We start from the raw sequence: 13,759 nt of genomic DNA on the forward strand, positions 1-13,759 counted from the left end.
GAGACCACCCCCCCCAGCGGAGGAAGTGACGTAAAAACTGGCGCCTCCGAGGACGCGAGCGGGGAGCAAGTGCCGGCCATGGCCCCTCGGCGCCTCCTGTTGGTTGGGGAGGGGAATTTTTCCTTCGCCGCTGCGCTGAGCGAGACCCTGGACGGGAGCACCCGTGTAACCGCCACCTGCCTGCAGCGCCCGGCGGACGTGGCCCGGGATCCCGTGGCCCGGGAGAATCTGCGGCGCCTGCGCGAGCGAGGTAGCTAGGCCAGCCCCTCCGCGAAGCCCCGCCCCGCTGCAGGCGCGGCCGGAAGTGAAAGGAGGGGGCGTGCGGGCGGCCCCAGGGCGCGCGGGGGTTGCTCCTAGGCATCCTGTTCCCCGAAAGCCAGCTGTGGGCTTGCACCTGGGTTGTCTTGCAAGGTACAGGTTAGGGAGGGATTCAGGTCTTGAGACACCCTCCTGTCTGTATTTCCTGCCAGGTACTGAGATACTTTTTTGTGTGGACTGCACCCATCTGGCAGATGCCTTGCAACTGCACCCCAGGGAGTTTGATCGGATTTATTTTAATTTTCCCCACTGTGGACGCAAAGCTGGAGTAGCTAAGAACAGGGAACTGCTTGCCAAGTTTTTCCAGAGGTGAGGAAATGAGACCACTCAAAAGTAAAATGTTTAAGATGTACATTACACAGTTACTGCCCTCCTATATTTTAGTTTGGGAAATAGGGCATATGTGTGTAAGTTACTATGATAGGTTTTAGGGCTAATGTAGAGCTCCAGAGGAACCCACAGTCTCGTTGGAAAGGCAGACATGTCACCCTAAATGTTAAATAAAAGTACAAATAGTAAAAAAAAAAAAAAAAAAAAAAAAAGTACAAATAGTGTGCTCTTGGGCGTGTAAAGGGAGGAACACCTATTTTGGATAATGCAAAAATAATGGTAGCCAGTATAATCTGATGGCCAAAAACATGAATTCAAAATCCCCACCCACCACTTAATAGTTATGTGATTTGGGGTAAGCTTACTTGATCCTTACTTGCTTTTGCTTCTTCATCCATAAAATGAGGATATTGATGGTAACTACCTCAGATTAATGTGAACTTAAAATAGTGCTTTTAAACTACTTTACCAAAACATGTGGTACTATATGGGAGGTCTCTAGGGATCATAGTTGTCAAGAAACTTCACATAGCCAGGATTTTTTTTTTTTTTTTTTTTTTTACGATTTGAAAAATTAATTTGAAAGAGAGTGCACGAGCTGGGGGAGGGTCAGAGGGAGAAGCAGGTTCTCCAGTAAGCAGGGAGCCTGATTCCGGGCTCGACCCCAGGACCCCGGGATCATGACCCGAACTGAAGGCAGAAGCTTAACCATCCAGGTGCCCCACACAGCCAGGATTGTTTTTTTAAATATTTTTAAAAATTTATTTATTCATGATAGAGAGAGAGAGAGAGAGACACAGGCAGAGGGAGAAGCAGGCTCCATGCCGGGAGCCCGACACGGGACTCGATCCTGGGACTCCAGGATTGCGCCCAGGGCCAAAGCAGGCGCGAAACCACTGAGCCACCCAGGGATCCCCATAAGTTAGTATTTTAAATATGAAATTTTAATAGGAAGGGAGTGAAATGAACAACTGAACTGGGAAAAACAGCCCAGTCAGTGAATCATGTATAGGAATTCTGCAGACATTGACCTTTCTATGACATTAGATGAACAATGCAGATACAAAGCCAGATAATACCCTGGTCAGCCACTAGTATCAGTTATGAGTTGAACATTGAATTTACGGTTTTACTTTCAGCTACTTCCTTTGCATGTGTGAAGTCTTATAGACCTTTGTAAATAGATATGATTGGATTTTAATTATTTTACAGCCAAGCCAGGTATGTATAGGTTACTTCCTATGATAATTTCAACTTGTTTCTGATAAATTGCTGGTGCTCTCCTCCCCCTATTAGCTGTAAAGATGTTCTTGCAGAGGAAGGAGAAGTCCATGTGGCATTGTGTAGAGGACAAGGTGGGACTTCTGCTGATAAGCCCAGGAGAGAATGGCACAACAGCTGGCAGGTGGTTGCCATGGCTGCTCTGGGAGGATTCATTTTAAGTGAGGTGCATCCTTTCAGCTGTGAGTCTGTGCCAGGGTACAAGTGCACTGGATATAGGTAAGTAATAACAGAAGCCTAGCCTTTTTTCATCTCTAATACTAATAATGAAAAAAAATCTCTTAGTCAAACATTCCTCTACCAACTTCCTGCTTTAGTCTCTAGAAATACTTGCTTTAAAAAAAAATGACAATGAATTAGTTAATTAATTAAAAAAATGACAGACTCCATACTTGGTGACTATTTTGGCAGGAGTCAAGATAAGTCCTTTCATGTAGAAGGTGCTTTGAACCATATCTTCACCCGGAGCTTACCCTTTGGGTGTTCACAACCCAGAACCTTCAGAATCAAACTGGGTGACCGCTGGTTTTCCTTTCCAGAACCAGAAGCACTTGTAGGAAAGCTGAACAGGTAACCTGCTGTTTTACCAGAAATTACTTCTATCTCTAGTTGTATCCTGATTGACTTGATGGCAACCATATATTGAATGGATTAATTGTTAATTAATTTCAAAAAAATTGTTAATTAATTTCATGGATAAATTGTTCATGATGTTCATGCTATGAATAGTTGTCAGTCTGACCTTACACAAGCCTTTTTATTTTTTTATTTTTATTTTTTAAGATTTTATTTATTTATGAGAGACACACACAGAGAGAGAGAGAGAGAGAGAGACAGAGACAGAGACAGAGACAGAGGCACAGGCAGAGGGAGAAGCAGGCTCCATGCAGGGAGCCTGATGTGGGACTCCATCCCAGGTCTCCAGGATCACGCCCTGGGTGGTGCTAAACCGCTGAGCCACCCGGGCTGCCCCACAAGCCTTTTTAGAATTAAACTTTGTCATATTGGGACGCCTGAGTGGCTTAGCAGTTGAACGTTTGCCTTTGGTTCAGGGTATGATCCTGGGGCCCTGGGATAGAGTCCTGCATCGGGCTCCCTGTGGGGAGCCTGCTTCTCCTGCCTATGTCTCTGTATCTTTCTCTCTGTGTCTCTCATGAATAAATAAATAAACCTTTAAAAAAATAAACTTTGTCAGATTTTCTGGTATATTGTAAGAATGGTGGCTATCGGAGTTCTGAAACACATGATCTCTGTTTCCGGTAGATGAATTTTTTAATTTGTTTTTGGAATCACCTTAAAGATAATTCTTTTCTATACAGTTATTTGTGCTTTTAATTCTAGATCCATAATAATTTTTTATGTTTGAAGTTTAAAAAGTCATTTTTATGTGTGTTTAAACAGAGGTTTCCTAGAAGCACCTTCCTGTCATCCCATCAAAACCATTAACGAGAAGCTCATTGCTGAATTGGGCAAAGCTTTCCCTCTAAGGAGGCTGAACTGTTCCTTTCCTTTACTGCCAGAGGGAAGCACCAATGTTCTCACTTACTGGAACTGTGACAGTCTGTCGGCTGCCTTTTGGATTAGTCTCTGTGAAGATAACTCAAATTCTGAGTCCCTGACTGGTGGGACAACACAAGACATGAAGGACTTTCTAGTGTTATTTTCAGAACTTAATCTTCTCAAGGATCCTGGATTAGACAGCAAGGAAGAAACTCATGAAGAAATCTATGGCCAAAATAAGGTGTGCCTTAGACCTTCTCTCCTAGTTCATGTTCAGGCTGTCATCCAAGCACCAGGCTTCTTCCCAGGTTCCCTACACGTCCTCAGTGGACCTGTCTTTCGGAAGTGCTTTATCTTGCCTTTCACAATGCCGGCATTTCATGAGATTTTATTTATCCTTGGGTTTAATCAAAATCTGAAGGATCATTATCTTCAGACACTGCTGGATCACCTGAAGGGCGCTCTTGATAGCCTTCTGACCCAGACATTGCTGGAGGGCTCTAAGCTGAGCAGTTCAGTGGAATTTGTCTTTCAACCAAATGGGAAAGATTATTTTATTTATGTGAAGTCTCATAATTTTGGCCCAGATTGTGCCAAGGATCTGATTATTGGGTCTGTCACATCTGCTACAAGCATTATACACAAAGACCAGAGTTTTATGTTTGTGTCTATGAACTTGGACCTCCTAACAATGCTTGTCTGGGGTATCTCAGACTGGAGGATGTTGTGGACCTTTGATCCCCGTTTCCTGAAGAATTTTGTTCCTGGGAAAATAGAACCCTTTAAAAGCTATTCCTTGTATCCTCCATGCTATGTGCATGATATTAGTTTTTGGTTAGATGAGAAGAAAGAATTTGATGAACTAGAGTTGCACACAGTGGCCCGAGCAGTGTCCCAGGACACTGTCATATCCATAGAATTCCTTAGTCGTTTCCAGCATCCCAAGACTCAACAGGTCAGTCTCTGCTATAGATTGACATATCAGACCTGTGACAAGGCCCTCACTCGGCAGCAGGTGGCATCAATGCAATTACAGTTTAGGAAAGAGATTCAGCAAAGACTACATGTAATACCTCGGTAGTTTAATAAATTTACTTCTCCAGAGTAATCTTTGTGGGTGTGAGTGCAGGTGCAGATGAAAAAGACGATTTGGGGACACTTGAGTGGCTCACTCAGTTAAGCATCTGCCTTCAGCTCAGGTCATGATCCTGGGGGCCTGGGATTGAGCCCAACATGTTGTTTGGTTCCATGTTCAGCAGAGAGTCTGCTGCTCCCTCTTCCTCTGCCCCTTTGCACTGCTTGTGTGCTCTCTCTCTCTCTCAAATAAAATCTTGTAAAAAAAAAAAAAAAAAGAAAGAAAGAAAGACCAATTTGTAACTGGTAATTCTTTCCAGACTGTGTTTTTTATAGTCTTTTACCTTGGTACTCTAGCCAATGTTAGTTGACTCCAAAGAAACTGGGGGCTTTGTCACTTAAACTCATAGACTGTAGGGATCCCTGGGTGGCGCAGCGGTTTGGCGCCTTCCGTTGGCCCAGGGCGCAATCCTGGAGACCCGGGATCGAATCCCACGTCGGGCTCCCGGTGCATGGAGCCTGCTTCTCCTCCCTCTGCCTGTGTCTCTGCCTCTCTCTCTCTCTCTGTGACTATCATAAATAAAGTAAAATAAAATTCTTTAAAAAAAAAAAAAAACTCATAGACTGTGGTGGGATTGGTGACCTATGGAGTTGTACTGTATTTTGATCCTGAGTCATGACTAGGAAAACAAATAAAACAGCATCTTGTATTTTAGATACTTTATCCCTGAAGATGCAATAGAACTTCAGTGCCATATTTTTTCACACTGCCAATTCCTCTTCTTTAAACCCTTTTGTGTTATCTCACTAAATCAATTTACAAGAGTGGTTTTTTGAGTCAGACTAACATTTATTAGCTTGGGTAAGTTGAAAGTGCTCCATAATTAGTATTGGCATCATCATGATAATATTTATTCCATGGTTGAGTATTGCTGAAGTCATGGAACGAATTTATGTCAGATATAGACTTCACACTTGGATTTGTCTGACTCTAAAGCTCATATTTGGGATCCCTGGGTGGCTCAGGGGTTCAGTGCCTGCCTTCAGCTCAGGACATGATCCTGGAGTCCCAGAATCAAGTCCCACATCCGGCTCCCTGCATGGAGCCTGCTTCTCCCTCTGCCTCTGTCTCTGCCTCTCTGTGTGTCTCTCATGAATAAATAAATAAAATCTTAAAAAAAATAAAGCTCATATTCCTTCTGCCATTGTTGTTTTTCTTTCCCTAGTCTTCACTAGTAACCACTGCATGTGATTGATTAAACTTTGCCCTCTTGGATTTTGGAGCTTTCTATTTTAAGCATCTCTCAGAGACACTGGGAGATTGGCTCAGACCAGGACTCTAGAGTCCTCTAATGTTAATTAATGTATGTTCCTGTTAATGAATAGTTAGGCTCCGAAGATTGGAATTATATTGTAAACTCTGGGAGGGAAATAACGGTCTTATTTGTTCTTTTATTTGGAGAAAAGCATGTAGAAAGATAAGAATGGAAGCCAAGATACAAACTAGGAGGTGATTAATGCCAATGAGAGATAATGGTGACCTGGATCAGGGTGGGAAGATGTTGTTGGGCTGGGTAATATTTAAAAGGATATGCTGAAGAACTATATGTGTATGGGGGAAGGGTGTGGGGTTAAACAGGAATCAAGCAGTACTGACTGCATGGTTTTTGATCTGCAAGAACAGGAGTATCATTAATGGGGATGGGAACACTGGCATTACATTTTGGGGAGTGGAGTAAAGAATCAAGGGATCTCTTATGGACACATTTATTGCTCAGCTTTCTACATTCACCGTAAACTAATTGAGGGCAGGTAATGTGACTTATACCTTTGTTCTTTTTAAAATTTTTTATTAGAGAGTGCACACACATGCACAGGGCAGGGGGGTTGCAGAGGGAGAGGGAGGAAATCTGAAGCAGGCTCCAAGCCCAGTGCTGAGCCCAACATGGGTCTAGATTTCAAGACCCTGAGATCATATCCTGAGCAGAAACCAAGAGTCAGATGCTTAGCCGACTGAGCCACCCAGGTGTCCCTCATTTATACCTATCTTCTATCCGTAATGGTGCCTAGTACATGGACAAGGTAGCATTTGAGCTGGATCTTAAAATAACGGCAGTGTTGTGATGGGAGGATTGTCAGGTAAGGAAGATGTGCATTCCAGGCAGAGGTATAGATAAGGGAGTGGCTGGAGCACTTTTCAGGCTAGTTAGTTGGAATGTAAATGTATATAGGAAAGTAGTGGGAGATAAGATTAGAAAAATAGGATAGGGCTGGATTTAGGTGATGAAAGACTGAATGCTAGAATATGGAATTTGTACTTTCATTTGGCAGGCAGTGAGAAAACGGGTGATTTTTGATTAAGGAGGCACTCTATATAACATCTTAAGGTAGCAATGTTTATTAAAGTTGAGAGGCATTTAAGTTTCAACACCTTCAAAAAGAACTTCATTGTTATCCTCCCCCCCCCATTTTATGTATATGTTGTCCTATTTTACATCTTTTTATTTCATGAGTCCCTTTTTTAAGATATAATTGATTTTACTACTTTTGTCTTTTAACCATTATCCTAGCTTTATTTTTTTATTTTTAAAGATTGTATTTATTTATTCACGACACACACACACACACACACACAGAGAGAGAGAGAGAGGCAGAGGCACAGGCAGGGGAGAAGCAGGCTCCATGCAGGGAGCCTGATGTGGGACTCGATCCTGGGTCTACAGGATCACGCTGTGGGCTGAAGGCAGGTGCCAAACTGCTGAGCCACCCAGGGATCCCCTCATCCTAGCTTTATAAGTTATAACTACCTTTACTGCAGGTTTGCTTTTTACCCATGAAATTTTTTCGTTCCATAATTGTCTACTGCTTATGCCTCATCCCCTCCCTGGCCACATACAGAAGTCCCTTTAACATGTCTTATAAGGCCCGTTTTAGTGCTGCCTATACAAACATTTCAGCTACTGCTACAGAGCTCTCCATGTATGGGACAGAACTCTGTGACTGGGGCAGTGGGGAGGGTATCCGGAACAGATGAATAGCCCCTGAGGGTCAGAGGTATGCTGTCACCTATAAGACATCAGGCTCTTCCTCCCAATCTCCTGGGAAAAGCATGGGTTTTGTAATAAGACAGACCTGAGTTGGAATAGGGCTCCACCAATTCCTCCTTATGCAACCTTGGACTTCAGTTTACTTATTGGTAAGAACAAGGTTGTTATATTACACTTAAAAAGGATAAAGTATGCAAAATGCTTCCCGAATTGTTGTAGTAGCAATAGCAGTGCCAGGTTGCATTGGTTGCACAGAATTTCTTCAGGCTTTCATTTTTCTTATTCTCTGTTCTGCCATTACAGCTTTGTCTGTAATTAATGAAACAATTAGCTGCAGGCTGTCTCTATCACGCTCCCCAAAATACAGAGAGGGCAAGGTGTCAGTGACCTTTTAAGGACCTCCCCTTTCATCTGCTGCTGTGCTGTGATTTTTAACTGGATAAATACCTTAGCTACTTTCCATTGGTATTGAAGAGTGAGGAAGAGAGCAGCGGACGGAGGGATGAATGCCCATAGTTACAAACATGTGGAAAGCGGGTAGCTATGGTGGTGTAAGTCAAGTCTCCGGTCCCATTTCGTTTCTACCTCGGGGTTTGCCCCAATTGGCCCAAACGCGCTATTACTTAGTCTTTTCTGCGCATGTCAAGGTCTTTTGTCCCTCAGCGGACACCGTTGCCAGCCAAATCTATGTCTCCGCGCTTGCCGCCTTCGTAGGGTTCGGAACTGGACCTCTTTCTCCGCGCGTGCCATGGCGAGCCGAGGGGCTCGTCAGCGCCCGAAGGGGGTCGGGGGCAGCGGCGGGGACACGGTGTCCGCGGCGGACAAGCTGCGGGAGCTGCTGTGCAGCCGCGAGGCGAGCGGCGCGGAGCCGCGGACCGAGTAGGTGTGCGGGCGCGGCGGGCGCGGCGGGCGCGGCGGGGGCGTGGCGGCGGGGGGCGGCGCGGGGCGGCCGGGGCGGCGGGGGCTGGCGCGCGGGGGTCTCCGCAGGGCGGCGCGGGGCGGCGCGGGGCTGGCCTGCCGGGCTCCTCCCCCGGGTGCTCTGCTCTCCCCGGACGCCCCCCGCCGCGGGCTCCGTGTCGCCGGGGAGGGAGCCCGGAGGGCGGCCCCGAGGCTGCTGGCCAGGCCCCGGGCGGGCTGGCGTCGCGGTCGCAGCTGGCCGAGCCCCCGAGGGAGACCTTTCCCGGCGGCCTCTCTCGGTTTCCCTCGTTGCCCGCAGAGCCCAGCCCCTCCCTGTGCGGGGCGGGCCCACGACCCCCGGCACCTGCCGCCGCGTCCCGTCCCGCTCCCGGGGCGCGGGGGAGGAGCGCCGGACCTCGCAACCGGAGGAGGTTCTCTGCTTCGCCCGGATGAGGCCTCCGTGCGTTTGAACAAGTGGCGAAATGAGTTAAGGCCGTGGAAAGTAGTGACCTTGTTAAAGAGAAGAAAGAACCGGAGAACGAGAGCTTTGTGGCCTCCCAGGAGTGCCATTGAGGCAGTGAATTAAAAGTACGAATAAGCCTACTCATTAAAAACAGGGGCTAAAAAGAATACGATTCAGTTCTTGGTCCCTGGCTTCTGTATTCCACAGCTAACTTTTTAGTTGACTTAATAAAGGACTTTGATGTCCTTGCCATTCTTGTCATTTCTGTCTAGTTTGGGCCGTTCTAGGTCTTCCTGACACGTCTCTCTTCGATTCTGAGCAGGTTATCTGGGAACAAAGCAGGACAAGTCTGGGCCCCTGAAGGATCTACTGCTTTCAAGTGTCTGCTCTCAGCACGGTTGTGTGCTGCTCTCCTGAGCAACATCTCTGACTGTGATGAAACATTCAACTACTGGGAACCCGTAGGTGATTTCTTTAGTTTTCTTTTCTTTCTTTTCTTTTCTTTTTTTTTTTTTTTTGGTTCTTGATTTCACCGCTTGGGAAGTTGTTGCCAATCAGGATACAAATAATGTACAAGTGTGACTGATAGTAAAGCAACTTTATTTTCACTTTTGTATTCTTTTTATTTTTAAATATTTATTTTTTCATGAGAGACAGAGAGAGAGGCAGAGACATAGGCAGAGGGAGAAGCAGGTTTCCAGTGGGGAGCCGGATGCAGGACTGGATCCCAGGACCCCAGGATCACAACCTGAGCCAAAGGCAGATGTTCAACCACTGAGCCACCCAGGTGCCCCTTGCTTTTGTGTTCTAAGCTGATCATTTACCTGTTGTTGAAGGTCATAGGAAAATGGGACTTTTACAGAAAGATGTAATTTGTAATTTTCTTAAATTTCTTTTAAATCAAAATAATACTTTGGGATCCCTGGGTGGCACAGCAGTTTAGTGCCTGCCTTTGGCCCAGAGCGCGATCCTGGAGACCCGGGATCGAGTCCCACGTCGGTCTCCCGGTGCATGGAGCCTGCTTCTCGCTCTGCCTATGTCTCTGCCTCTCTCTCTCTCTCTCTCTCTCTGTGACTATCATAAGTAAAAAAAAAAAAAAAAAAAAAAAAAAAAAGATTAAAAAATAATACTTTGAGATAATTTTTATTTTTTTTTTTAAATTTATTTATGATAGTCACAGAGAGAGAGAGAGAGGCAGAGACACAGGCGGAGGGAGAAGCAGGCTCCATGCACCGGGAGCCTGATGTGGGATTCGATCCCGGGTCTCCAGGATCGCACCCTGGGCCAAAGGCAGGCGCCAAACCGCTGCGCCACCCAGGGATCCCTTTTGAGATAATTTTTAAAGTTAACAACTACTAGGACGCCTGGGTGGCTCAGCGGTTGAACATCTACCTTTGGCTCAGGGCTTAATCCCGGCGGGATCAAGTCCTGCATTGGATTCCCTACATGGAGCCTGCTTCTGCCTCTGCCTGTGTTTCTGCCTCTCTCTCTGTGTGTGTCTCGAATGAATGAATGAATGAATAAATAAATAAGTAAATAAATAAACAAACAAATCTATCTTAAGAAAAAAAAAAGTGAACTACTACAGAGCTGAAAGGGAAAACAGTAGCTCTGTTGCACTTCTTATAGCCAAATCCCAGTTCCTAGAGGTGACTGCTTTCTTTCAACTTTTTTGGTTGTTTTTTTCTGATGTTTGCTAAAATAAAAAAAATCTTACTAACTAGTATGCTTATAACTGCTTATTTCATGATTTATCCATTTAGAAGTCTGCTGACTTCCTATTGCAGAAAATTCAGAGGTGAAATTTTCTGATCCCATTTCACATTAAAAGATGCTTAGTGAAGGTAGTTTAAGGAAAATACAGGTTTAGAGTTTTTGTTTTAGCTCATGAGTATTTTATTCTTTTGAGAGAGTGACAGGTGGAGAGGGACAGAGAGAGAGAGAAGCAGACTCCCATTTGAGCAGGAAGCTCGATGAGATGCTCATTGCTGATGCAGGGCTCCATCCGAAGACCTAGAGATCGTGATCTGAGTCAAAGGCAGACACTTAACTAACACCCAGGCACCCTTTGGTTAATGAGTATTTTTTTAAAAAATGGAGGTAAAGATCAAGCTTTTGACATTGACTAAGCAATAATCTTGTAGAAATTATAATGCCCTAATATTTTTCAGTATTGGGTCATTTTGATTTTTATCTAATAGTTGCAAATCTTGTTGAGAATTTCAGCATTTCTGTGTACCTTTGTCTTACTAACATTTTTACTTGAGAACTTCACCTATATCCTCTTAGCAGGGATTTTTTTTGTCAACTTAACCTTGAATCTGTCTGTTCTTTCCTTTCAGACACACTACCTCATATATGGGAAGGGGTTTCAGACTTGGGAATATTCCCCAGTTTATGCGATTCGGTCCTATGCTTATCTGTTGCTTCATGCCTGGCCAGCTGCATTTCATGCAAGAATTCTACAAACTAATAAGGTAAGTTCAGGACAACCTGAGAGCAATTACAGCTGATCAAGAGGTGAGTCTCTGGAACAGTTTTCAGAAAAGGACAAAATAGATTGGTAAGTAGGAGAGGACTCTTTTTGGAAAAGATAATTGTTCATTCATTCAACAAACATTAATGGAGCAACTTTGTAAAAATTTAAGTCCAGGATAGTTAGCATACAGTGTTATATTAGTTTTCTGTATGATATTTACATATTCGTTGCAAATATTAAGATTTTATTCTTTTTTATGGCCAAATATTCCATTGTATGTATATACTGCCTCTTTATATGTTCATCTATTTGTGGTCACTTGGGCTGCTTCCATAATTTGGCTATTGTAAATAATGCTGCAGTAAACACAGAGGTGCATATATCCTTTTGATTTAGTATTTTTGTTTTCTTTGGCTAAATACCTGGTAGTGCAGTTACTGGATCCTAACCAATTTTCTGAGGAACCTCCATACTGTTTTTCAGAGTGGCTGCAGCAGTTGGCATTCCCACCAGCTAGTGCACATAAGTTCTTTTATTCTGTCTGCATCCTCATAGAGAAATGTCTATTCATGTCTTTCCATTTAGTTTTTAAAGATTTATTTTAGAGCATGGGCGGGAAGGGCAGAGAGAGAGGGAGAGAATCCTGAAGCAGACTCCCCACTGAGTTGGGTGCCTGATGCAGGGCTTGATCCCAGGACTTAGACATCATGACCTGAGCCTAGAAGAAGAGTTGGCTGCTGGGGGAATCCCTGGGTGGCTCAGTGGTTTAGTGCCTGCTTTTGGCCCAGGGCGCGATCCTGGAGTCCAGTGATCGAGTCCCATGTCGGGCTCCCGGCGTGGAGCCTGCTTCTCCCTCTGCCTGTGTCTCTGCCTCTCTCTATGTCTATCGTGAATAAATAAATAAAATCTTCAGAAAAAAAAAAAGAAAAAGAGTTGGCTGCTTAACCAACTGAGCCACTCAGGTACCCTGACCTTGCCCAGTTTTTAAAATTGGATTATTTTTTTCCTTTGTGTTGAGCTGTGTAAGTTCTTTATATACTTTAGATACTAACTAATGGCCAGATTTTGTCTGGTGGGCACTTTGTTAAGTGCTGTGGATATAAAAGTGGCCAAATCCCTGCCCTCATGGAATTTATAGGTTAGCGGGGAAGATGAATGTTGAACAAGTAATTATAAATGTAGTAGGTCTCATGGAGGAAAAATACAGTGAGCAATGAGATAGCGTGTTAGGAGAGCCTTATTTATTTATTTATTTATTTATTTATTTTTTTTTTTTTTTATTTATGATAGTCACAGAGAGAGAGAGAGGCAGACACACAGGCGGAGGGAGAAGCAGACTCCATGCACCGGGAGCCTGATATGGGATTCGATCCCGGGTCTCCAGGATCGCGCCCTGGGCCAAAGGCAGGCGCCAAACCGCTGCGCCACCCAGGGATCCCGGAGAGCCTAATTTAAACAGAGTGCTGAAGGTTAATTAGGAGTTAATGAAGACCTAACCTGATTACTTTTCAGAAATTTAACTATGATATGTCTTAGCATGGATTTCTTTGGGTTTGTCCTACTTGGAATTTACTAACCTTGAATCTTTAGGTTTATGTCTTTTGCCAAATTTGGGAAGATTTTAGTTTTTGAGTACTTTTTCAGCCCTGCCCTGTTAATCCTCTCCTGAGATTCCAAGGAGATCAGTGTTAGATGTTTAATTAAGTCCCACAGGTTCCTGAGGCACTACTCATTTTTTTTTTCTAGTCTGTTTTCTCTGTTGATTGAGCAATTTCTAATCTTCCAGTTCACTGATCATTTCCTCTGTCCACTTCATTCTGCTGTTGAGGCTATCTGTTGAGTTTTAGTTTTGATTATTGTATTTTTTCAGTTCTAAAATTTCCATTTAGTTTTTCTTTATATATTCTGCTGCCTTACTGCAACTTTCTGTTTTTTCATGTTTCCAATGTGTTCTTAATTGCTTGCTGAAGCATTTTTACAATGGCTCCTTTAAAAGTTTGTCAGATAATTCTAACTTTTTTCTCATCTTGTTAGTATTTGTTGATGATTTTCATTCAGTTTGATATTTTCCAAGTAATTTTTAGTTGCCATGTGGACATTTGGGGTATTATGAGAATCTAGATCTTATTCATGAGCCCAGCATGCTTCCTCTGGGTCTTACTGAAGCCTTCTGTCTGGCTGCTCTTGATACTTCTATAGCAGGAGGAAGGAGGGTGTTCTTCACCTTTGTTACAGCCAGGTGGGGGTAGAAGTTGAGGTTTTTCTAGGCCTTCACTCTGGTGGGCAGGGTCGGGGTACTTCATTACTGTTTAGAGTAGGATGGGGAGATGGAAGTCCAGACTAATCCACATAGTCTCCACTGACACCGTG

The 13,759-nt window shown here is 44.1% G+C and overlaps 2 protein-coding genes across 7 annotated transcripts in view; both read left to right on the forward strand.

Annotated features, from left to right (window-relative positions):
• The first annotated feature begins 5 nt into the window (after window positions 1-5).
• Window positions 6-5,696, forward strand: FDXACB1 (ferredoxin-fold anticodon binding domain containing 1). Of its 2 annotated transcripts, XM_026006817.2 has the most exons (5): window positions 6-250; window positions 471-627; window positions 1,945-2,148; window positions 2,341-2,499; window positions 3,331-5,696. In XM_026006817.2, exons 1-5 carry the CDS (start codon window positions 79-81, stop codon window positions 4,508-4,510), a joined length of 1,872 nt encoding a protein of 623 aa, XP_025862602.2. In that variant the 5' UTR covers window positions 6-78; the 3' UTR covers window positions 4,511-5,696. The 2 variants fall into 2 exon arrangements, with proteins under 2 accessions (XP_025862602.2, XP_025862603.2); XM_026006818.2 differs by lacking the exon at window positions 2,341-2,499 and having other exon boundaries at window positions 79-250; window positions 3,331-5,119.
• Window positions 5,697-8,000: 2,304 nt separating this feature from the next.
• ALG9 (ALG9 alpha-1,2-mannosyltransferase) overlaps window positions 8,001-13,759 on the forward strand; it is a 99,437-nt gene continuing 93,678 nt past the window's right edge. Inside the window, exons 1-3 of one of the 5 annotated variants that reach the window (XM_072729825.1) lie at window positions 8,001-8,429; window positions 9,233-9,371; window positions 11,253-11,387. In XM_072729825.1, the coding sequence (XP_072585926.1) occupies window positions 8,299-8,429; window positions 9,233-9,371; window positions 11,253-11,387 (405 nt within the window). In that variant the 5' untranslated portion in view covers window positions 8,001-8,298. Of the gene's footprint in view, window positions 8,434-8,637; window positions 9,036-9,232; window positions 9,376-11,252; window positions 11,388-13,759 lie in introns of those variants that run through there. The other 4 variants (XM_072729824.1, XM_072729827.1, XM_072729826.1 and 1 more) reach the window with 4 other exon arrangements.

Source organism: Vulpes vulpes, chromosome 12 (assembly GCF_048418805.1).
Source record: "Vulpes vulpes isolate BD-2025 chromosome 12, VulVul3, whole genome shotgun sequence".
Lineage (NCBI taxonomy): Eukaryota > Metazoa > Chordata > Mammalia > Carnivora > Canidae > Vulpes > Vulpes vulpes.